This window comes from Lissotriton vulgaris, chromosome 11, assembly GCF_964263255.1.
Source record: "Lissotriton vulgaris chromosome 11, aLisVul1.2, whole genome shotgun sequence".
Taxonomy (NCBI): domain Eukaryota; kingdom Metazoa; phylum Chordata; class Amphibia; order Caudata; family Salamandridae; genus Lissotriton; species Lissotriton vulgaris.
The window spans coordinates 350,806,420-350,832,219 of NC_141699.1; the positions used below are offsets into that span (position 1 = coordinate 350,806,420).

Genomic DNA, 25,800 nt, shown 5'->3' on the forward strand with positions numbered 1-25,800 from the left:
AACCTCCACACCCAGAAGGACCAGCAGCCCCCTCCCAAGCGCCTTGAGACCCTTGCCTGTGAGTAGTCGTGCTTTATAAACACCTGATTGATTGATTGATTGAACAATTAGTAATAAAGTGATCATTATTAATTCATTATACTTAATTATCTTCCTACTCTTTACCCCTAAAAGCCCAACATCCCACATCTAAAATATATCTTGAAAAATATAATTAAACCATTTACATAATTATTATCAGTAGTTAAAAGTCATAAATCAATGTAAAATATTAGTTAATTATACCTAATTAACTTCCCACTCTTTACCCCTAAAAATCCAACAACCCACACCTAAAATATAATTTGAAAAATATATATAAATTATATAATTTACATTAAAGATTAATTCATAATTACTTATAAATATTTAACTACCCACCCTGTACCTCTACAAACCTCACAATCTGCTATGACACTATAAATTGCAATTAACAATTAAATTCAAGTTAAAAAATAACTACAAACTATAAACTATATTTATAACATATACAATTAAAATCTAAACTAAGATACATAAAGATGATTATAAAATGATATTTTTGACAACTATATTTTTGTAAACGATATTAAAAACACAGATATTTTTGACAACGATATTACTTACCTTAAAAAATCTATATTTTTGTAAACAATATTTCTGCATCACAATATTTCTGTATCACGATATTAAAAACTCGATATTTATGCGACTCAATATTTTTTACTTTGTATTTTGTCCAACTACCCCACATAACTATCTTGCAATTGTCCACTCTAAATTCAGCTTTTTTAATATCATCTTGCCATAAATCACTGAATCATCATCTTTCCTCCCGGCCTCACTCGCACTAAAATACATGACTGCATTTTGAGTCTATTTCTGCCACGTGCTTTACCCCTGCCATCTATCAACCTCTCACTGCTGTATTTAGATGTATTGCATAGTCACATTTTCATCTTTTTCCCTTATGATAGGCATGGAGGTTGCTGCTTACCTGTGTGACAAGGCCCACTCTGTGTCTGTGGTGGAGCTGGAAGATCTTCCCTTTAAGAAGTTTCTGGGTGAAAAAGTTGGTCGTGTGATCCTGAAGGTAAGCTGGTGAACCCTCCCTGCTTCCCTCTCATGATGTTTCCAATTTACCATCTAGAGCTGTATTCTGTGTTTAGAACTGTTACAGGCTAACTGTGACTTAAGAGAGGCCACATACACCTTTTCTTAAAATTGGTAAATGTGTAATACTCAGCTGTGGCTCACTTCCTCAGTCAAACGGTTTCGCTGTAGCCTTTCAATACAAAACCTTTCCAAATCAAATCGCACCTTTCTCCAGTGTTAAAACGAAGTCCATTTAAGTCCACGCATAAGTTCATGATTCTGTAAGATTGTGATAGCCTCTGTGATTTTTTTTGTAACAAACGTAATTAGCATTTCTGGGACATGTGGTACAATCACAGTGATAATCAATTGAGTGCTGACTCAGGCTTGGGAACGCTTTGGGTTTCAGACAATTACAGATTGAAGCGAAATGTAAGTCAGCTAGGTCACTTCGTGAACTAATAGGAGGCATGCCTAGGAACAAGTGAATATGTCCCCTTCAATTGCCTAAACGAATAAGACGTGGGGGTTCCAACAACTTAGAGGAACAGTTGCAAGAAAGAAAGAAGGAGGGAAAAGTAGGATACAAAGGCTAAACAGGAAACCCAACAGGGTGAACCAAAAGGCTGCTGTGTCGCTGGGGCACAATCGCTGTCTGTAGCATGGAAACACTAAGGCTGGAAGAAACGTTGTGCTGTAAGGTTGGGGATGCATGGAGACAAGTACACATGATCCCACCAGGCTTACTGTGATGGGAAGCAGCAGTGGGTGTGTGCAGCCATGGGCCCACGGGCAGACTGTGGAAGGTTCATCTGAAGATACCTCATCTGGGTAGGGGAGCAGGCTGTCATTCTTGGTTAACCATGGGGTGTCTTGCAGAATCAGGTCCCATGCTTGACATGGTCAGGGTTACCCTCCCCTTCTGAGCTTCTAGTTTCATAATGACACTCACACATTCCACCCATCTAGACAACTCCCACTTCTATCCCAGTAAAGAGGGCATAGCAGGAGCCTTCCAAGACATAGCAATGTGGCGGCATGCCAGGATGAAGGCCAGGTCCGCAAACCTCGAGGGAATGGGTCTTCCATGGGGCTTAAGAAATAATCCTAACAGGCACAAAGCTGGTGTTCTGTCGAGGTTGCGGCCAGTGGCAGCATTAACAAGGGCTGACACTGTCGCAGAATGCAGTACTGATTGGGCAGCTCCACACCATGTGATAAAACTGGGCCAAGCTACCTGGTACCCCGGGCATATCCTATTAAGTCATTTAGGGGTCACGTATGTCATGACCTGACAGAAAGACGACGGACAAGGCGACAGGACAGTAGGGACAGCAGACACTAGGACCCTGTGGGTCGTGAGGGAGGTGACCAGGTCACCGGACACCACATCCGGGCAGGGGACAGGAAGAGGACAGATTCGACCAGGGCGACCAAGAAGAAGGACGTGCATGTGACTAGCTGTATACAATATCGAAATAAAGAATCGTGATTGCACCTACTTGTGTCCGTGAGTGATTGTGCTGCGCAGTGCCAACCTCGTAGACACGACATCTGGCGACGAAGGGTGTGAAGGGAACCGACGTGCATCTTGGCGCCATCGACATCGGAAGAACCAGGTGCCCACCCTGGATGTGCCCAAAAGAAGAAGAGTGAAGAAGAAGAGCGAAAAGAAGCGACATCGGAGCCCACCCGACCTCCTCTGACGAACAATCCGGCAAAACTGGGGTAAGCGCGAAGGAACGCGCGAAATCTCAAAATAGGCGCGAGCTCTCGCGAGAGTCTCTGCGGCCATTTTGAGATCAGGCGGCTAGGCCAATCAGAGGCGAGAACGGGGAAGCGGCCATCTTGGGGCCAGGCAAGCGAGATTTCGAACGCGAAATCTTGCGAGAAGAGCGGCGGCCATTTTAGGAAAAAGGATAAAAGCGGAAAAGGCATAGAAATAAGGAGAGTGGCCATCAAGGAGTCAGGCAATAAGGAAAAAGGAGCAGAAAACAATAAAGGAAAGAGAAGAAAAGCATAGAAAGGCTAAAAAAGAAAAGAAAAGAACAGAAACAGAAGACAAAGAAGAAATAAACAAAGAAAGAGAAAAGAAGATAATAAAGAGACACATAAGAAAAAGGAAAGTAGAGAGAGCAAAAATAGAAGACAAAGAAGAAATAAACAAAGAAAGAGAGAAGAAAACAATAAAAGAGACACATAAGAAAAAAGGAAAGTAGAAAGATTACAATAAAACAAAGCAAAAGGAGAAGAAAACAAAGGGAAGACAAGAGACAAAAGAGAAAGGAAGATAAAGCAAGAGAACAAAAGAAGAAGAAGAAAAAGAGGAAATATAAGAGGAACGAACAGATAAAGAAAGAAGGAAAAATGGCAGATCCAAAGCCTAACGCACAATACAGGAGACCACTACCGTTTAACCTATCGGAGCCACAAATAGGAATAAGGTGGGAAAAGTGGATCAGACGGTTCGAAAGATATGTAGACGACACAGATGTAGCAGCTGGAAAGAAACTGGGACTACTATTGAATTTGGCAGGGGACGACGTAGAAGAACTTCTGGTGACACTGCCGACTGATGAAACAAAAACATATGACCAACTAAAGAAATGTCTAACAGCCAAATTCGACCCGCAACGAAACATTGATTTCAAACGGTATACTTTTACCATCGCATGTCAACAAGTCGGCGAAACACTAGACGACTTCGCGACACGGCTGAGGAAATTGGTGACACATTGTGAATTTGATAAATTTGATAACGAGCAAGCAATCAGGCTACGGATCATAGAAGGCTGTCGTGACACAGGATTCAGAGCAAGGATAATTAAGGAACCAACGTCATTGGAGAACATCCTGTCACTAGCGAGAGCAGAGGCGAGAGCAGCGGAACATGCCAAGGAAATGGAAAGAGGGAAGAGCGTTGAAACAGAAAACGCACATTTTACGACAAGCAGATATCGCACAGACCAACGAAGAAATGACTGGAGGGAACAAAAAGAGAGGAGACGACCTGAAAGAATATGCTACAAGTGCGGAATGGAATTTCCACACAGAGGTCAATGCCCCGCCTTTGGCCAGACGTGCAGAAGATGTGGTGGAAGAAATCACTACGCCAGTATGTGCCAAAGTGCCCCATTAAGAGACGACAATGTGAGAACAGGAAGACCACAGGAATCGACGACAAGACATGTCAGGTATGTTGACAACGAAAGGAGGAGTTCATCACGAGGGTCAGGTGAAGAAGAGGAAACAGAGAAAGTAGAAAGACTATATCACATGTCGGAGGTGCACACTGAGCAGAGCAAGGAAGAAGAAACAGGAGAAACAACACAGCCAGCAGACAGAAGCACCCGAGGAAAGACAGACCATGCAAAGATAAGAGTAGGAGTGTATGAAACAGACTTTGTACTGGACAGTGGTGCAACTTGCAATGTCATGTGTGCATCGGAGTATGAGAAAATGGAAGTCAAGCCGACCCTGAGAGCGTCCAAGGTAAAGATCTTTACTTGGGGGGCAAGGAAAGAAGTAACCAACTTGGGGAAGTTCACAGAGGAACTGAGATACAATGCCAAGATAAACACGGAGGACATTCATGTTCTACAAGGTGATGTACCAGGGCCATGCCTGATGAGCAGCAGCACCGCCCAAACGATGGGCCTTATAACAATGACATATAAAAAAGACAACAGCTCTGTTGAGAGTAAGCAAAGAGAAGACTCAGGGAACAAAGAAAGAGGAAGAGAACAAAAAAGAACAATGGAGAGAACAAATACAACAGAAGGCGGCTGTAGAAAGAGAGGAGCAAGAAACAAAACGGAGATAAAAGAACAACGATCAAAGCGACGAGAGGCCGGCAAAAAGAGAGCAGAAGAAGGACAATGGAAGGACAGAAAGAAGAGCAAGAGGAGAGAACAAAGACAAAGAGAAAGAGCGACTGGCAAACTGAGAAAAGACGGAGAACAACTGAAGAGCAGAAAGAAAGATGGCGGCAGAAAACGACGACCAAGAAAGGGATGCAAAGGGACAAAGAGACTACGTAGAAAGAAGTAGGAAACAGAGACTGGGGAGAAGAATTGATGAGACTGACAATCTCTCTCTCTCTCTCTCTCTCTCTCTCTCTCTCTCTCTCTCACTGCAACGACGAGCAATAATGTAAATGGTGGTGACACGGAGTGATTAGTAGAACTGGGACACGAACTGTTGTTTGCAACAAGGGGGGAGATGTCATGACCTGACAGAAAGACGACGGACAAGGCGACAGGACAGTAGGGACAGCAGACACTAGGACCCTGTGGGTCGTGAGGGAGGTGACCAGGTCACCGGACACCACATCCGGGCAGGGGACAGGAAGAGGACAGATTCGACCAGGGCGACCAAGAAGAAGGACGTGCATGTGACTAGCTGTATACAATATCGAAATAAAGAATCGTGATTGCACCTACTTGTGTCCGTGAGTGATTGTGCTGCGCAGTGCCAACCTCGTAGACACGACAACGTATACCCTATAATATTAATTACATTTGATTCATTTAAAGCGGGCATTGCCAGAAGTCAGGGGCGTGTAACAAAGAAAGCTATTCAACTTGTTTCAGTCCCAGATGAGAAGCATCTCATAAGGAGAAAATGTCATGCGTAGGTTGAGCGAGAGCAGGGACCGATATAGTAGTGTGACTTCATGAGCCTGGCCCTTCCTAATGCAGATAGTCTTCAGACAATCATGCACCGAGGGTTCAAGTCCCTCGGTGTCCCATGCTCCTTTAAAAGCGGCTGTCACTGCGCCACATAAAAGGAGCTGGTGGGAGGGGATATCAAACTCATCTGTCAGGTCCTGGAAGTCGTGTAGCGACCATTTCTGTACCAGTCACTGATAGTCGACATGCCCCTTCGCTCCTAGTCCTGCAATCCTGTCCAGTCTCCCGTATACAGAAGACAAGCTAGTATTGCCAAGGGGAGGTCTCTGGTGTGGGGAGGTTTGGTTTTTGCTTGTTGGAGTACCTGGGCCCATGTGAAACAGAGGGTAAGTCAACATGGGGCCCTCCACTCCCCCATCGAGGTGAGGACTCTGTGTAAGGAGAACAGGCTCCAAGACAGTCCAGGTAGGGGTGAGTGGTGGGCTTTGGACAGCGCCCCTCAAGAGTGTATCACTTCAGATCTATTGTGCTGCAAGTTAATTCAGCTCCATACCGCAAGCCCTGCCTCATCTGTCGGGAGGCGCAGCTTGCTTCAAGCAATGCAATGATGCTCCGACCTCAGATAAGCTCTGTGAGTAGACTGTCTATTTCATTTCTGTTTCAGGGATTTGGGGAGGCGTAGAGGCAGGGAAGCAAAATAATCGAGGAGTTGAGGAAGGAACCGTGGCCTCCAGATCTGATCTCACTTCCTTCTTGTTCTCTTTTGAAACAGCTCTTCGAAAGCAAGAGGGTGAAGTTCTACCTGCAGACGGAGGTGTCGGAGTTGAGGGAACAGGAGGGCAAGGTAAGGCCTTGTCTTGAGCTGCTCACTGCGAGCCTGTCGCTAAAACAGCCTGGGAATTCCTACGCATGGAAATGCAAATGCTGCAGGATTCAGTATGTCCCACAGGGAGTGGAATTCACATGGTTTTCCGAGTTAAAGTGATGGGAATGAGGAACAACTGGAAATCTCTGCTTTCCATCATTCTTGCACTTTTCCCCTGACAAATGTCAACGGGTTTACGCTGAAGAAAGTCTCTCCCGGACAAGTGCTGGTTTTTCAGGTTTAGCTGCCAGATTTGTAACAAAACTCATGTTTATGGCTGAATCCGGATCATGGTAGAATCTGTTAATTGGGCTTAGGGGGGCCCTAGTAAGTCCTTCACTATTTGAGATGGCGCACTCTCCAGGGTCTAGGCGACCATCAGACCTCCATTATTCACACTCACTGACTCAAAGTGAACATCCACATCCGGGGCAGCTGGGCTTATGTTTTACTTCCGGAGGTATTCTTCATGTGCTTCCTAATAGTGTCCAGCAGAGTCTGACTGCCCTATAAGGTAATCTGGCAGTGTCTGAAGACCTGGCCTGACACATCAGTGTTTTTGGGCTGTTTGTGGTCCTGTTTTATGGTCTGTTGGGCTGATTTTTTTCTCCGGTATTAACACAAAATGTTGCCTACAGCAAGTGAAAATTCAAGCAGTCACCCATATCTTTCAGAACACCCACACAGCTTGTCTTTACAAGTTAAAAACTCCCAGCCGTACAAACATGGCCCACTTCTTTAGATATCAAATTCGCTAATGGAGGCCACTTTTAGTTTATTGTTTGTCCCACTCCGGCCCGTGTGTCCAGCTCTTAAATTGTGATGAATTCAACCCCAAATGTGGTAGAGTGGAGTTTAGGGCATACCTTGAAGGCACCATCAGGAGACATCAGGGTGTTATCCCTGCAGCTCCTAGCTTCACAACTCCTTCATGGTACTACAGTACAGCTGGCTCTAGCTGGGGGCAGCAAGGACGATGGAAATTCTTTTTTGACTTTGACCTAAAAGGGCAGAGGCTTGCCACTTAGTCACATGTTCCTGTCTTTGGGTAAACCATGCAGCTCCATCCAAGGTAACAAAAAGGGTACATTTATTTTGATGTAATGATAACAATGGGAATTTGGCTTTCTTCTACAGTCGAAAACTATTGTGGAGATGATAAAAATGTTCTACATATTAAGAATGTGGTGATATTCAGCGCTGGTATTGACTATTGCAGTTCTCCATAATCTGCCTTTTAGGACTGCGCGCTGCATCGTCCCCATGTGGCACAGTACGCCACAGTGCAACTGGTCAGTGGTCTGTGGTCTGAACAGTTTGATTGTTGGGTTTGGGGCCTGGCCCATCCTGACTACCTGTGAAGCTGTCCCTGCCCTCAAAGTGCCTACACCAAGCATGTCCTGATTCACCCAAGGATAAACTTTTGCCTTGGGTTGGTTTCATGGAGCAATTTACTTTCCACGGAGAAGGCACTTTTTTTGGTTCCCTCCTCGAAATTATTTTCTGAATGTTTTCTTCGTTTTTTCTGTTCAATACCTCAAGAGCTCCTATTGTGAATCCATTAAAGCTAAAAGTACATTTAAATTAGTTTACAAAGCCAGGCTTCTGCCCCATCTACATCCCATGCAAAGCTACCCATCCTCTTGGATGGGCAAACAGGACTCAGAAGCCAGAATTCTCTGGACTTAGATCTTCCAAAGTTTAGAACTGCTCAGGCTCAAAACCATTCCTCCTGCGGAGCTGCCGCTACTCTCGGGAGATCTCTGCTCGTTGATTTGAAGAAAAAGCCTTCTCTCATGTCCTCCTGAAGGCATTGAAAAGCCCACCTTACATGATACCTGACATGACAATGGCCCTTCTTACTCTTCCCCCAATGAATCCTGAGCAATCTGTTTGATTAGTTAGATATCAATTCTTTAAAGAATGTGGGTTTTGAAATATGCAATTCTGTGCTGTATTGTAACTTGCTCTAATACTCCAGTTAGTGGAGTGCAGTTATATAGAAACATTAAATAACTAAATAAAAATAGTGGATACACAAACAGAAGTAGTGTGAACAGAAAATGTTTTTTGAGTATGCACTCCAGACAACAACTGGTAAACAAATAGGCAAATCAGAAGAAATGGTGTCAAAGTAGACGCTTCAGACAACTTATGCATGAGCCGGCAACACAGCTATGGAGGTTCATTATCAGGCGCAAAACTGCAGTTTCAGAACTGATCAAGTAATGTGGATGGAAGGTGAAACAAAAGGAAGCATTGCAGCCAGATGTTATTTAAAAAAAGCATTGCAAGTGAACAGTTTAGTTTATCAGACACTGCAGAAAAAGACAAACAGCAGTGTCCTCAGCCTCAGAAGCAAGGCCTTAGCAGAAGATGGCATTCAGTGGGTGAAGATACAGGTAGCAAAGTTACCAAGTCAGTGAATGTGGTTACAGTGGTGTGTTTATTGCGGTGTATAAAGTTTTCTTTCTTTTTTGTTTGTTTGTTTTTTCTCCCAGCTGAAAGAGGTTGTGCTAAAAAGCGGAAAAGTCCTGCGGGCAGATGTATGTGTCATCGGTATAGGTGAGTGAGACAAGGGCTGGCATTTCACAGCAAGACATACATGCATAGTGTTGACATTCATGTTTTACCACAAATTAAGGAATTCATTATAAACATATGGCCCTGATTCAAGAGATATTTGGAATGCATGAGCCATGCAGAAGGTATATTGTGTTGTGTTGTTTTAAAGATTCCACTCTGTGGCTAGGGAGTCAGTAGATGGACGCAGTCCGTGGCAAGCTTACATACTGAAAAATTGCTGCATTGCACCTGACAGCGCATAGATCTTTTAAAGACACTTGAAGCGTGCACAAATGAGAACATGTAGCGCAGGATTCACTGTGTAATTTTTAACAAAAAAAATATAAGACAGGGGCACCAAAGTTTCTAAGAACCACTACTGTTGCTGCATGATGCCAGGATTGCTGACTAATGTGGCGGTGTACCATGTCCATCAAACCCTCGGTCTGCTAGCCTTACTCAGAGTCAGCTGGACCATCAGCTTTCCGTTAGCAGTGTAACATTTAATATATCGATGGGAGGCTCAGTTGATGGCCTGATAGTGTGCAGGCCGTCAGAGAAAAGGTATGTGACTGACTGCTGTATTTAGGGCCTTTTTTCTGTCCTTCACCCACAGAGAAAACCTGGTGGTGACAAACAAAACAAGTCAAAAAGAAAGAAAGAAAAGAAATAAAGCGGAAAAGAAAGAAAGTAGGAAAGAAAGAGAAAGAAAGAAAGAAAAAAGAAAAAAGGAAAGAAGGAAAAGGAGAGTAAAAAATTAAGTCTAGAACAACATAAAGAAAGAGGGAAGAAAAGCAAGGAAGGAAGGAAAGAAAGAGAGAAGGGTCAAAAATGAAGGCAAAAAGAAGGAAAGAAAGCAGGAAGGAAAAAAGAAGGAAAGGAAAAAGGAAGGAAGGGCTGAAAGAAAGATTGAAAGTAAGAAAGAAGGAAGGAAAGAAAGAAAGTAAGAAAGCAAAAAAGACAAAAAAGCATGAAAGAAATAAGAAAAAAAAGAAGGATAGAAAGACGGAAAGAAAAAAGAACAAAAGAAGGAGAAAAAGAAAGACAAAGACGTTAAGAAATCAAGATAGACAAAAGAAGAAAGGAAAAAAGAACGAAGGTAGGAAAGAAAGAAGGAAAAATAATCGACAAATAAAGAGGGAAAGTGAGAAAGAAAAAAGAAAGAAAGAAAACAAGGAAAGAAAAAGAAGGAAAGAAAACAAAAAAGAAGGAAAGAAGGTAAGAAATCAAGAAAGACAGAAAGAAAGTACAGAAAAAAGGAAGAAAGAAAAAAGGAAAACAGAAAATGAAAAAAAAGAACAAAGGCGTAGGAAAAATCAAGAAAGAAAGAAGGGAAAGTAGGAAGGAAGAAGGAAAACAAGTGCTACAAGTGCTGATAAAGGGCAATTTTCTTCCTTGGCATTGTTTATTGAAGAAATGTTGCTGAAACTGACTGCAGAATAAATGTCTCCTGAAGAATTGTCCACATATGCATACACATGTGTAATATTTAAATTTTTTTCGGTTCGTGTACTGCATGCATTGTAAAAAAAGAGGATAAGTTAATACAGAACAGTTTCAAATGGATGTTGTGTTATGCTATGAAATAGCTGCAGATAAAAAGGTACAATTGAAGAGGAATTTACAACAGTATTGCCAGGAGGCAGGAATTGATAAAGCAGGGAATGTGGCCTGTGCTCTTATCTGCATAAATCACCCAGTTTTCACTTCAGGCTCTAAACAAAAAGGCAACACTGAAGTAATTATTATGTAAAAACAAAAGCACTGGCACTGGCGGGAACTATTGCTTGAGTATGTGGTAATTGAGAGAGCAAAATACAGTCACCCAAAGTGTAGTTAACCAGTGGCGTAAGGTGGCGAAACCATTGCCTCAAGATGTGTGCTGTGGTGGGCAGATGCAAAATGTGAACAACCCAAAAACAGACCAGTGGATGATGAGAAGTAGCTGAAAGCTCTTTCAAGTAAGTATATTATACATATAATTTTAGTCAAATCAAAAAGTCCTGCTGACACCAGTCCCAAAAATAGCAATGATGATTCACATACCCCTGGGTGGGGGTTTATTAGTTATTTATTTTTAAAAACAATCTCCCACTTTGGGAGTTTATTTTTGATGAAACAAAACATCTGGTGGATGGCCTTCAAAACCGACACTAGCTGTTCACAAAACATTTGTACCTTAAGAGGAACTTCTGTGATGGCAGTGCTTCTAAAGATGCAGTGATCACTACTGGGCCTTCGTTGATCTGTAACTGTTGCAGTCCTCTGTCCAACAGGGAGGAGAGTGCAATGTCCTCCGATACCCTGATGGTCAGAGCACATCCACCAATAAAAAGTAGGTTTTAGATTTATTTCCGCCTGCCACTTCTTTCTTCCACCACTCTAAATTTCTCTGTATCGCTCCCTTGCACGATAAAATTCTGTTTAGGGGTAAGCACAGGACACACAGGTGCGAGTGTGCCCCAAATGTCATGGTCCAAGTCATTTGCCATGGTCCACCCTTTTCACACTTGACTGCCAAGGTTGAGAGTGTGGGCAGTCAAAGGCTTCATAGGGAGGTAGTGTGTGGGACTGGAACCCAGAACTCAGCAGTCAATAAGTAGACATAATAAGATAGACAGTCTGTAGAATGGGATCAGAGGTGCTGTTTGACACTTGAATTGACAGGATGCAGCTAGAAGATGGTTGATGGAATGTTGGTGGAATGAGAATAGAAGGTGCCTTATGGCACAAGCCCGTGAATAGAAGGTGCTTTAGATAATGTGAATGGAAGGTGTTTTGTGGAATATGAATATAAGGTGCCTTATCTCACATGTATACACAGCGTTTTATAGGTTGTGAACAGGTGTTTGTTGGAATGTGAATCAGGGGTACTAGAACTAGGGGTGTACTAGGTGTTGCAGCAGCTCCAGACCTGGAGGCAGCTCAGAAAGATAATGGAAAACAATGAGGCCTTTCAATCAGTTTTTGTATCTTGTAGCATGAATGAACTGTTTGTTCCAGCGCAGTGAAAGGTCAAAGGTAATTAAGAGGATTACAGAAAACAACGATCAAGAAACCACTGCATGTTTGCTATTAGGACGAAAGTTCCAGTAATCGTCCTTTTTACTATTTTAATCGTTTTAAACGTCTTATCATTCTTATCTAACTGTGTGAGATTTTTTTTTATGTTTGAAAGCTTTATTAAAGTAAAAATTTGACAGTACAATAAGGTGAAATCAGCAAATAACAAGAGAAAAAGGTAAATGTCGGGAGAAACCAAACAGAAGTAGCCGATGGCACAATGAAAAAGCAAAGCCTTTTGGAGATTTTTTGGGGGGGGTGGGGGGAAGGGAAGGAAGGGAAATAAAAACCCATGCTAATACCATATAAGAATGAATAGAAATAAACACAATGAATATTGGCATTAAAGTACAGTAAATACACAATGCTCAGCAAATACCTGAAATAAGAACATTAGAAAAAACATGAAGAAAGAATTAAAACTACATTAGTGAAATTGAAAAACACCATAAACTGCAAGCAGGAGTACAAATGCTCAAGGGGGTTTGAAATTATCAGAGGAAAGTGGAGAGTATGTCTTTTTTTTGGCGGATTGATCCAAATATAGGGTGAGAGGTAACCAATAGAGTTCAACATTTCGAGAAGGTTTGCAGGAGGATGCACAAGCAACATCAAGTCTATGTGAATGGCATACTAGATTCCACCAGCAAATTAAGGACAATGTGTTCAGGGACTTCCAGTTGGAAACAAAATGTTGTAGTGCAAGGGTCAGCATAAGGTCAAAGAGACCATGTGAATGTGGAGGAAGTTCCAAATCTTCTGAAAGGCTACCCAGAAAAACTAAAGAGGCGGAAAAAGGAATAGAGAGGCTAAAGATACGGGAAATACGAGACCATATCTGAGTCCAAAAAAGTTGAACTGAGGGACAGAGGAAGAAGAGATGAAAAAGATCAGCATTGGGGGCATTACAGGTCCAACAATTAGCCACAGAAGAGCATAGAAAGCGAGAGACAGAAAGAGGAGAAAGGTAAAGTCTGTGATAGAAGAAAAATAGGGACTGAGTAAGAGATGCAGTACGGGAAGTCTTCAAGGACTTAGCCCAGAGCTTGTCCCAAAGAGAAGTCGGCCAGGAGTAACCTAAGTCCTTCTCCCAAGAAAGTTCCAATTTTGATTTGGGACGATCCGGATCAGGAGCTGAGAAATATCGATAAATAAGGGAAGCTTTAGGAATAGTAGAAAGAATGGTAAGTAGAGAGGGAGACGAGGCGGGCAAAACTTCAGGAGTAAGAAAATAGTATCGATCAAGAATGGTTTCCATAAGAATGAAGAATTTCTTCGCAAACGAAGAAGGGCAATGAAATTGAGATTGAAATTGAGGAAACGAACAGGGAGATGAGCTATCAAAAAGATGATGCACCCAGATGATACCTTTCGATCTCCACGAGGGCCAGGCGATAGGTCTATTGTGTATTAAAATGAGTAAATTACACCAGATAGGTAATAATAAGAAGGATTCCCGAGAAACAGAGACGGAGGAAACCAAAGGTCGCAAAAGAAAAGAAGTGTGTTTAAATAGGAGGGGTTAAGACATGGAGCCTTAGCAGTGAAGCGAAGTACCTCCTGGAAAGAATAAGGGAGTAATAATTCATGTTCAACAGAGAGCCAAAGGGGAGAAAAAGGGGAGATCTCCTGTGATAACCAGCGAGAAGCTTGGCAAAGCGAGAAGGACTTATGATAAAGTCGGAAGTCTGGAAAATTGGTCCCACCATTAGATTTAGACTTACGAAGGGTTGAGAGAGATATACGAGCCTTTTTCTGTTTCCAGAGAAATTTGGACAAGAGAGCGTCAATGCGACGGAAGTAGAGCGCTGGGATACGGATTGGGAGTATGGACAATAAGTAGATTAAGATCGGGGCAATCATCATCTTGATGGAATCAAGACGACCCCACCAAGAAAGGAATAGAGGATTCCAAGAGGAGAGTAAAGAATCTTTTCTAGAGATGACCGCATTCATGTTAAGTTGAATAGAGGAGGAGATAGAGTTAGAGAAAAGAACACCAAGATATTTTATTTTCTTAGAGTTCCAAGCAAAGCCGGTAGAAGTGAAGAAATGAGGAAGGCAAAATTTATTTAGAGGAAGAATTTCCGTTTTATCAGAATTTATTTTATAGCCAGAAACCAAGGAAAATTTTTCAAATTCAGTTAATAAAGAAGGAACAGAGGTAACAGGGTCTGAAATGAATAAAAGGATATCATCAGCATAGGCATATAGTTTAAGATGATGATCACCATACGGGAAACCAGAAATGGAGGGATTGTTACGTATAGATGATAGGAAGGGTTCAAGAGCTAAAATAAACAAAAGAGGTGACAGAGGACAGCCCTGACGCACTCCACGTTGAAGTGTGAATGGGGAAGTGAGGTGACCATTGACGAGAACGGAGGCCTTGGGCATAGAATAAATTAAGGAAATATAGGAAATAAATTTAGGACTGAAGCCATGCCATTTCAGGGAAGCCATTAGAAAAGACCAGTCAACCCGATCAAAGGCTTTCTCAGCATCCACTGAGATGGCTGCAATGGGAATAGACAGCGAGGGGGCCTTACTTAAAACATTAAGGAAGAGTCTGGAATTGTCCGAGGTAAGGCGGCCCTTAACAAAACCACATTGCTCTTTTCCGATGAGATGCGGCATGAACGGGTCAAGGCGAAGAGCTAATAATTTTGCAAAAATCTTATAGTCCACATTAACTAGAGATATAGGTCGATAATTCTTACAAAATTTAGGATCTCTACCTTCTTTAGGGATAAGGCATATGGTAGCATCTTGAAATGAGCCTTGGGCCAGACCAGCAGAACAGAAAGACTGAAAAAGAGAGAAGTTTGGGTAAGAGGAGATCAGAGAAGTGTAAGTAAAATTCAACTGGAAGGCCATCAGGCCCTGGAGTTTTGCCTTTAGTTAGAGAGGACAAAGCAGTGGATAATTCAGAAATAGTGAGATCAGTGTCACTGTCCGAAAAATTAAGTTGGGAAGTATCTGGCTTAGGCAGGTTCTCAAAATATGATTGGAGAAGGTCTGGGGTAGGGCGATTTTCAGGAGAGTATAAAGATTCATAAAAAGAATGAAATTGCTGCAAAATTTCTGCATCTGTATGTAAAAGAACATTAGAAGGGGAATAGATAGAGTCTATATTAGTTCGCTCTTTACGCGATTTTAGATAGTTAGCTAGTAATTTACCCGATTTATTGCGACCTCCATAGTATCGTGCACTGCTCCGGAGAAGAAAAGAGGAAGCTGAATCCGTAGTAAGTTTGTTAAAAGCAATTTTAGCCTGAAGAAGTTCAGGAGACATATGATTTGGAGAAGAAGTATAGAATTGATGCTCTAACGACTTAATATGTGCAAGGGTAACTTTACGTTTTTGAAGGAACTTTTTCTTCTTTTTAGAGACAAAATCGATAATAAATCCGCGGGCTGTGGCCTTGAAGGAATCCCAAAGAACATGAGGAGGGGTGTCACGTTTAGAATTAAGTTGGAAAAATTCAGAAGTGAAAGAGCGAAAAGAGGAGGAAAAAAGAGGATCAGCAAGAAGAGAAGAATTAAAGCGCCATCGAGAAGATTTAGGAGTAGGAGGAAGAAGATCAAATACAGTGATAATAGGAGCATGATCAGAGATAACAATAGGTTCAATAGAAGAGGATAGAAGGTGTCGAGATAAAGATGAGGATAGAAAAATATAGTCCAGACGAGAGAAAGAAGCATGAGGAGGAGAGAAAAAAGAAAAGTCTATAGTATCTGGGTGAGTGAGTCTCCACGAGTCCACAAGATGTACCTGAGTAATAGTGTCAAGAAACTGTTTATGTGGCTTGTGAGGGGTGAAACGAACAGAGGATTTACGATCTAAAAAAGGATCGATAATCTGATTACAGTCTCCGCCTAATAGGAAAGAGTCATCTTTGAATTGAATACATTTCGCTGTAATGGAGGGCCAAAAAGAGGAGTCAAAGCATGTAGGGCCATAAACGTTAAACAAAGTAATGGGGATAGCATTAATGAGCAATTTAGCTAAAATCCAACGACCCTCATGGAAAGGGGCGACCACTCGGTCCCCCCGAACGTATGGCAGAGTGCCTCGATCCCCCTGGGAAGCCATTTTGGGCGGGAGGCGCGTCTCGGCTGGTATGCCCGAAGCGGCGTAGCCGGGGCGCGCTTTTTCCCGCCCTAGAGTGGGCTGGCCTAGACACTGACGCGGCCGGCCACGCCCTCGGGGCAGGCAGGGGCGGGTTTACGCCCGCCCTGAAGATGGATAAAAAGGGACGCAAGACCAGAAGACATCCTCTTGTTCCTGTGCTCTGAAGCTGCACCTCCTCGCTGCACGTGAGCTCGAGACGGAACGAAGAGCCAATTTTGAGCGTTTTAATCGTTCTTGTTTGTTTTACAGTTACTTTGTTGGAGAATGCCGAAGAAGGTGGGAAAGCGCATGACGACTGACCAGATGCTTCGTGTTCTCATGAAGGAGATGTCCGAGCTAAAGAAGCGGGCGGACAAGAATGAGGAAAGGGGTCCAAAACGTCCTTTGGCGGGAGCAGCCCCGGGAGGGAAAAACAAGAGGCCCAGGAGGGGGGCAGCGGGTGAAGACATCCCGGGTCCCAGTGCCCCGCTCGAGGCTCCAACTCCCGTGCCGGAGGAGGGGAATCCAATTCCCGTTGTGGTCACCCCTTTGTCCGAGGATGATATGCCGCCCGAGTTGGCAGCACAATTGGCAGCGTGGTTGGGTAAAGGTAACGAGGGCGCCACGGCTGTCGAGGCGCAGGCGCTGATGAAGCAATTGCGTGAGAAAAGGGAAGCAGCCAAGGTGCCCGTGCCGGCTGCAGTAGGGGACAAGACACCAGGGACGATTGCGACCACAGAGGCAGCGTCAGGTGCAGGTAAGCGGCCATTGCCGATCGCGAGGGATGAGTCAACCCCCTCGCGAAGAGAAAGGTTGGGGCAACATGTTCCTTTGGCAATTAAGGAAAAGATTTGGGCGGGGGAGTATGTGAACATTTTCTCACTGCTTGTTGATCATTATGAGGTAGAGCATGTAAAGAGTCAGAAGGATCTCATGCATCCGAGTGTTTGGCGCGCAAAAATGGCCGCCTTTAAAGTGAATGAGAATATCGGCAATTGGGGCAATGCTTGGGGAATCTTTACATCAATCTTGGGGGAACGTAGACCTGAGTTGCTTTCCGAGTTCCCAATCTATCAATCACGAATCATGGGGTACTCGACATCGCACCAGGGTAATCATTGGTTCTGTTACGATAATCTGTTCAGAAAAGAAAAGGAGCATAATAAAAGTTTAACCTGGGATTGTTATGATTCCTTGACTTGGGATAAAATGAAGGAGTCAGGGATGTTAAAAATGCCGTTGGTGGGAAGTAATGTTGGCGAATCCTCCCGGCAATATGCGGGGACGCCCTTTCGATCAGGTACGGGTACCGACGAGTACTCAAAACCTGCCGGCAGTACCGGGAAAAAGGGTTTCTGCTTTAATTTCAACAGGGGTAAATGTACTAGACCCCAGGGATCGTGTAAATTCAAACATGAATGTAGCGGTTGTGGGTCGTCCCATCCTGAGTCCTCGTGCAGAGCCAGAACGGGTGATAATGGGGGGAGAGGAGGTGCCAAACAGGTCTAATATAGTCCGAGGGGCGCCTTTACCTACCCCGATTGATACCCTGGCGATGATTCCCTGGCTCAGTGAATACCCGGATCGTACTTCTGCTGGGGTGCTGCGGAACGGTTTTTCGTATGGTTTCCGCATCCCGGTAGGGGACTTTCAGGGTGTGGAAAAGTGTAAAAATCAACTTTCCGTCCTGCAGCATACGAACGTGGTACAGGATAAGATCCGAAAAGAGGTGACTCGAGGTCGGGTCGCCGGCCCGTTTAGTGTACCCCCGGTCCAGAATTTTGTTTGTTCTCCCTTAGGGGTAGTCCCCAAGAAAGACCCCGGTGAGTTCCGACTGATTCACAATTTATCAGCCCCGCGAGGTCTTTCCGTAAATGATGCAATCAATCCAGAAGTGTGTTCGGTGCGGTACGCATCCTTCGATGAGGCCGTAGCCATTTTGAATCGCCTGGGGCCCGGGGCGCTGATGGCGAAGTCAGATATCGAGTCAGCGTTCCGATTGCTCCCGGTACACCCAGACGACCAGCGTCTCCTAGGATTCATGTTTCAGGGTTGTTATTACATGGATAGATGTATGCCAATGGGGTGCTCTATATCCTGTGCTTATTTCGAGAAATTCAGTAGTTTTCTACAATGGGTCTTCACAAAGATAACAGGTTTCCAAGATGTAATGCACTACCTTGATGATTTTCTGTTCCTTGGGGCAGCCGGGGATCTTGAATGTGGCCGGGCCTTGGCCGGATTTTGTGTGTTAATGAAACAGTTTGGTGTACCATTGGCACCGGGTAAAACAGTGGGTCCTACGACTTGCCTCGAGTTTCTGGGGATCGAGTTGGACTCCATTGAAGGGTGTTTCCGTTTGCCAGCTGAGAAAGTGTTGAAGTTCAGGGCTGCGCTGCAAGTGTGTATAAATGCATCTAAAGTTACGCTGCAACAATTACAGCAGTTGGTGGGACAGTTGAATTTTGCCCTGAGGGTAATACCAATGGCTCGCCCCTTTTCCCGTTCAATTGCCCAAGCGATGGTCGGCCTTAAAGAGTGCCATCATCGCACGAGACTATCGGCCGAGATCCGCCAGGACATGCGTATTTGGTTAGCATTTCTGGCGGACTTCAATGGTAGAATCGTCTGGAATGAACCAGCCGTGTCTTCTGAAGAGCTGGGGCTGTGGACAGATTCAGCAGGAAGCATAGGTTTTGGCGCCATCTTCAGCACCAAATGGTCGGCACAAAGATGGCCGACATGGTGGCATGAGAATGGTCTGACGAGTAATATTGCTTTCCTGGAACTGTTTCCCATCTTGGTGGCCTTGAGAACATGGCCCGATGGGTTCAAAGATCACTCTGTCATATTTTGGTCTGACAATATGACCGTGGTCGAGTGCATCAATAGTCAGGCAGCACGTTGTAAACTGATTTTAAGACTGCTTAAGGAAATTGTTTTACTATGTATGCAATTGAACGTGCTGTTCAGAGCAAAACATGTTCCAGGGGTGATGAATCAGGCGGCTGACGCACTGTCTCGTTTTCAAATGCAGGCTTTTTTGGGTTTCCTCCCCTCAGCGGACCCAGAGCCGGCACCCTTTCCCGAAGCTCTCTGGTCTCTCGGTGCCCCGAACTTCGTCACCTCGTGGGAGAGAGTCTAGCACCAAGGACGAGGAAGGCATACGAAGGGGCGTTTCGGGCCTATTTAGCCTTTTTGGGGAGTGATAGAGAGCGACTTTGGGGTCACGAGGAAGGGGTAGTGAATTTCCTGATGTCCTTACGTAGGGCTGGGAAATCGGTGGCTACAGCCCAGAGGCATCGTGCTGCCATTTCCTTTGTTGCCAGAGCACACGCTATCCAGGACCCAACAGCGTCTTTCGTTGTACAGAAGGCGCTGCGTGGGTGGCAACGCCTTGAGGGTCGTAGAGTAGATGAAAGGCGCCCGATAGGTTTGGATAGATTGTCCCAGTTGTTGGCCACACTCCCGGCCACATGTTCATCTCAGTTTGAGGCGGTGCTGTTCCGAGCCGCTTTTACGCTAGCATTCCACGGAGCAATGCGGGTAAGCGAACTAGTTGCAAGGAACAAACTGGATTTGGCAGGGGGTTTGTGCCAGGAACACGTTCAGATCAGGGGAGAAATAATGACTGTCTCCTTTGTAAAGTCCAAGACTGATCAAGATAGGATGGGTGACTGCGTCATCATACGCAGGATTCCTGGGTCCTCCATATGTCCGGTAAAGTGTTTAGAGGATTACCTAGCACGAAGGGTGGCATCATGGGGGGGGACTTTGTTAAGACACGCTGACGCCACCCCACTGACGAAATTTCAGTTTCAGCGGGTGCTTGCGATGTCAATTGCCGCTGCGGGCTTGAACCCGGGCGAATTTGGGACCCATTCCTTTCGGATAGGGGCTGCTACGGAAGCTACAGCCAGGGGTCTTAATGTTAAGCAAGTGAAACGAGTGGGGCGTTGGTCCTCCAATTGTTATAAAAGATACGTGCGGTTGCACATGTTGTGAAGCTGTAATATTGTACTCACGCTTCTTGTTTTTTGTTTGGTTTTCAGTTACGCAAGCCTACGAGGCGGGGCGGACTATGCAGTCGACCCTACACCGGGCCAGCGGTCAGACATCACCGGCTGTGAAAAAGGAGGTGTGGGTCGTGGGCCACTCATACGTGAGGCGTGCCGCAGACGTATTCAAAGCAGGTGACATGATTCACGTAGCTGGGGAATACGGGTACAGGATGTCCTTCTACGGAAGGGGCGGTCTCTGTATTGACCAGTTTCAAACATTTTTTGAGGGTTTGTTAGGGCGGACAAGGTCACCGCCGTCTATAGTTATAGTGCATGTTGGGGGCAATGATTTGGTCAACACCGGTAGACGACTACTCCTGGAGGCAATGCTTTCCACTGTAAGTTGGTTGGCGAGGAGAGTTCCGGGGTGCACGATTGCATGGTCCCATTTGATTCCACGAAAGGTGTGGCGGGGGGCTATCTCTATTCCTGCTTTGAACCATTCTGTTAGAAAGCTTAACAATAAAGTGAGTAGGTTGTTCCGTTCCGGGACATTGCATTCTATTTCTCATAGCTGTATTAATGATGACAGTATGTATTTGGGGGATGGTGTGCATTTGTCTTGGGTGGGGAATGAGTTACTCTTAGGAGACTTCCTAGCATGGTTAAAATCGTTGAAACATGACCTTTAGGTAGAAGTTGTGTGGGGGGTCCGGATAGCCGGTCAACTATCCGGCCTGTGGCGGTAAGGTCATGATCGGTGAGCACTAATTGGAAGATCCCTATGAGTGGGCGTCACCCAACACGGATGGGAGCGCTCGGGGGAGGTGGCCTTTGGCCCCTCAACGGGGAGGCGGTCCCTTCTAAGGATGGGTCGCCGAAAGAAGAGGAAAGGCGGTCAAGGCCCCTTCCTGTGTAGGAGGGGTTACAGCCCCCTCCTGGGGAATTTCCCGGGGCCAGTGACATCTGCGACGGCAGATGCGGTAAGTTGTGTGGGGTTGGGGGGAGGTCTACGATACCTTCTAGATACCTCACACGAGTCTTCGAACGACCTTTAACTGGCGTCGAGTTGATAAGTGCCCCCGTCAAGTCAAGGGAAATTGGTAGTAGTTGCACTTGAGTACGCCTCAGTGCTGTCGCCCCTCCCAAGTGGGGGGGGTATGTCTGGTTAGGGATCTTGACACCGGTTACGACCTTGCCGTTGGCCCTTAAACGTTAGGATGTACAATTTCAATATTTCAAGTAAATGTTTTGTAGGATGTTAGTTCGGCTAGGAGAACCTCTGTATTAGAGAATCTGTTAAGGTTAGCCAAACATCGCAATGTGGTATGAAATTGTACATTAATGTTTAAATGTTTTTAATTTTTTGTTTTAATAAATACGGCCGGGAGGGTCACTCCCTCCCACTTCCAAAAACTTCAAGAACTGTTTCCGGTTTCCCTCCTTTGGGGATTGTGTTGAGAGGGGGTGGCGGGTATCTCAGCCATATGGAAAGGGGCGACCACTCGGTCCCCCCGAACGTATGGCAGAGTGCCTCGATCCCCCCGGGAAGCCATTTTGGGCGGGAGGCGCGTCTCGGCTGGTATGCCCGAAGCGGCGTAGCCGGGGCGCGCTTTTTCCCGCCCTAGAGTGGGCTGGCCTAGACACTGACGCGGCCGGCCACGCCCTCGGGGCAGGCAGGGGCGAGTTTACGCCCGCCCTGAAGATGGATAAAAAGGGACGCAAGACCAGAAGACATCCTCTTGTTCCTGTGCTCTGAAGCTGCACCTCCTCGCTGCACGTGAGCTCGAGACGGAACGAAGAGCCAATTTTGACCCACCCACCAGCCCCTGAGGACAGCCAGTTGTTTTAATAAAATTGATCAATTATTCTAATTCGTTTACAGGTTATTGTAGTGTTGTGTTGATGTTGAATGTGTAATAAAGATTGGTCTAATTTTACAAGTTTGTGATTAAAGAACTTCGGATGTAAGGTCCATTGATAAACAGGTTTTTTCGGTCATAGTGGCCAATGTAGTTTCGTTTGGTTAGCATTTGTCGTATTTATTTTGGTCGGGCGGTAAGGTCATGATCGGTGAGCACTAATTGGAAGATCCCTATGAGTGGGCGTCACCCAACACGGATGGGAGCGCTCGGGGGAGGTGGCCTTTGGCCCCTCAACGGGGAGGCGGTCCCTTCTAAGGATGGGTCGCCGAAAGAAGAGGAAAGGCGGTCAAGGCCCCTTCCTGTGTAGGAGGGGTTACAGCCCCCTCCTGGGGAATTTCCCGGGGCCAGTGACATCTGCGACGGCAGATGCGGTAAGTTGTGTGGGGTTGGGGGGAGGTCTACGATACCTTCTAGATACCTCACACGAGTCTTCGAACGACCTTTAACTGGCGTCGAGTTGATAAGTGCCCCCGTCAAGTCAAGGGAAATTGGTAGTAGTTGCACTTGAGTACGCCTCAGTGCTGTCGCCCCTCCCAAGTGGGGGGGGTATGTCTGGTTAGGGATCTTGACACCGGTTACGACCTTGCCGTTGGCCCTTAAACGTTAGGATGTACAATTTCAATATTTCAAGTAAATGTTTTGTAGGATGTTAGTTCGGCTAGGAGAACCTCTGTATTAGAGAATCTGTTAAGGTTAGCCAAACATCGCAATGTGGTATGAAATTGTACATTAATGTTTAAATGTTTTTAATTTTTTGTTTTAATAAATACGGCCGGGAGGGTCACTCCCTCCCACTTCCAAAAACTTCAAGAACTGTTTCCGGTTTCCCTCCTTTGGGGATTGTGTTGAGAGGGGGTGGCGGGTATCTCAGCCATATTATCTTTTTCTTCAAGAAGTACTTTACAATTAAGACGTTTGTGAATCAAAATAGCAACACCGTTCTTTTTATGAGATGCAGGAGAGAACAAAACAGTACCAACCCACAGTCTCTTTAGCTTTAAAGATTCGATATCTGAAAGATGGGTTTCTTGAATAAAAACAATATCAGGATTGTAAGAGGAGAGGTGTGAAAGTACTCTCTGCCGCTTAATAGGATGGTTAAATCCTTTCACATTCCATGAAACAACTTTGAAGGTGAAAAAATAGTAAACTGTTCAAAATTGAAAAATGCAAAAACATACTGTACAAGTAATAATTCAAACTTTAAGGGGGTAGAAAATATGCAAACCGTTAAAAGGGTAGAAGGAAAAGTATGAGGAGGAGGAAGAAGAGAAGGGGAAAGGGAAAAGGTTAGGTGACAGGAAAGAGGGTCAGCAAAGGAAGGAGGAGAGAGAAAAGAGAGAAGGCATAGAAGACAGTACAAATCCAAAAGGATGACTGTAATAAACATACCTGAAAGGGGAAATACACAAAGGGGAAGTGGGGAGGTGGTGATGCGTTACAAGACGGGTAGACCAGGAACAGGAGCAGAACCACACCGAGACCTCACAAAAAGGGAAGAACAAGATGATGAAGGGAATATCCGATACATATCTGCATGGGGAAAAAGGAAAGAATTATTAATATACGGAACATGTGACACAAGGTATATAGCCAGAAATCAGAGATAAGATTTATGTAGGACCTACGCAAGAAGACACAAGAAAAAGAAGACGACCAAGATGAGAAGATTGAAAAGACCAAGAGAAGGAGTAGACAAGAGCACATGAAACCAGAGAGAAGCAACTAGAGAGCAGTAAATGGATACAACAAAAACATTCAGCCACTGTTCGATGGAGAGGAAGAGGCTTCCATCCCCTCTTCATTCTGCAAAAAGATGAAGTTGCGTAGTTCACCAGGATCTTGAAATGACCAAGTCTTATTCCGATAAGTGACTCTGAAGGTACACGGGTGAAACAAGCCATATTGTGCTCCAAGGGATCGCAAAGAAGGACGCATTGCTAGAAATTCCTTACGTCTGGAGGCAGTAGCATTAGAGACATCTTGAGATAAGTAAACTCGCTGACCTTGCCAAGTCAATTGTTTCTTGCTCCTCGCTGCTGAAAGGACCGAAAGAAGATCTGTGAACTTTAGAAATAGGATAATAACCCCACGAGGTTTAGTAGATGAAGATGTTCTTGCGCCCAGTCTATGAGCTCTTTGAATACTGATGGACGTAGAGGTGGGCATGTCCAAAAGTTTCGGGAGGAAGGATGTAAAGAAAGTCACAGGATTGTCACCTTCAAGATTTTCTGGTAAATTGTAGATACGAAGGTTATTTCTCCTATTGCGATTTTCCAAATCCTCCGTATGTTTCTGCAGAGAGAGGACCGTCTTTTCTAATGCTACAATGCGTTGCGTGTTGGATTGAACCTCAGGAACGTGTAGTTCAACAGGAGATATGCGAGCATCCATGGACTCCCATTTGTCTTTCAAAAGCTGCATATCCTTGCTTGTCTCTTCGATAAAAGGACGCAAGTTCTTCTAAAATTTGATCAATAGGTGAGGAGGAAGCAGGATCCTCCGGTGTAGGAGAATTTTGTTTAAGACGTTTGCCGGATGGAGCAGGTGGAGAGGTTCTATTGGAAGATGAGTGACCCGAAGGGGAGCGCTGAGAGGAAGAAGTCAACATTTTTGCAGAATGAGTCGATGTAGATGCAACAGTTGAAGAACTCACCGGAGTATTCACAGAGGAAGCAAAGACAAATTTAGGTTTGCGTAATCTCACCATAGGAAGTTCATAAGTTCATAGTTCACATGCTGAAAGATGAGGCAGAATGTGTCGCTAATAATGTAATGGGTCTAGTAACAACAAGTGAGCTGCCTAAAGTGTGCAGCACTTAAGACTGAGAAAAGTCATGTCACAGAATAAATGGGAAAGCAATTATGGCGCTGCACAGAACAGAAGGTCAAAAATGGAAAAGAACATCTGTCATGCCAAGCTGAAGATAATGCAGTGGCCACAGGTCTGTCAAAAGTATTGGCGTTGTCTACACACAAGCAGGGTAGAACAGACAGTGATGTGAAAGTACATTATATGAGCGTGGCAGAGCTAAACTGTGCAGAACATCATGAGGTACGTAAGAAGGGGTTTCCCACGAAGACTGGTTTAGTCGAAGTGCGCCAGAAGGCAAACAAGCGGCAATTATTCCACAGAGTAAACAGTCATTGCATTAGAAGCGCAGACAGCGTCCGCGATGCCAAGCCTATGAGGGAAAGCTCGAAAATCAGCTGTGGCGTAGTCAAAATGGTGGTGCTCTGACGAAAAATTATTTCATGAAGTAAAAGTAAAGGAAAAATAGTAGGAACAGTGCCAGAAGTAACGTAATGCTCACCAAAGGCTTCGCAGACAAAGAACAGCAAGTTTCCAAGACCAAGTCACGGCATTTGAGAAGAGCGTGAGGTCCGCTGTGATAGCCGATGCTGTAAAATGGCGGCCGTTCAAAACGTGACATTCACATCACAAATTAAGGTAGATAATCGGCACTGTAGAGGTTGCAGAAAGGACCCGGGTGCTCACCGCCGGTTCCGCTGATGAAAGCTG

At 44.8% G+C, this 25,800-nt stretch overlaps 1 protein-coding gene across 2 annotated transcripts in view; it reads left to right on the forward strand.

The window, feature by feature from the left end:
- AIFM3 (AIF family member 3) overlaps nt 1-25,800 on the forward strand; it is a 392,572-nt gene that overhangs the window by 236,775 nt on the left and 129,997 nt on the right. For both annotated transcript variants that reach the window (XM_086943319.1, XM_086943318.1), the window contains exons 12-14: nt 996-1,111; nt 6,517-6,588; nt 9,111-9,174. In XM_086943319.1, the coding sequence (XP_086799445.1) occupies nt 996-1,111; nt 6,517-6,588; nt 9,111-9,174 (252 nt within the window). The remainder of the gene's footprint in view (nt 1-995; nt 1,112-6,516; nt 6,589-9,110; nt 9,175-25,800) is intronic.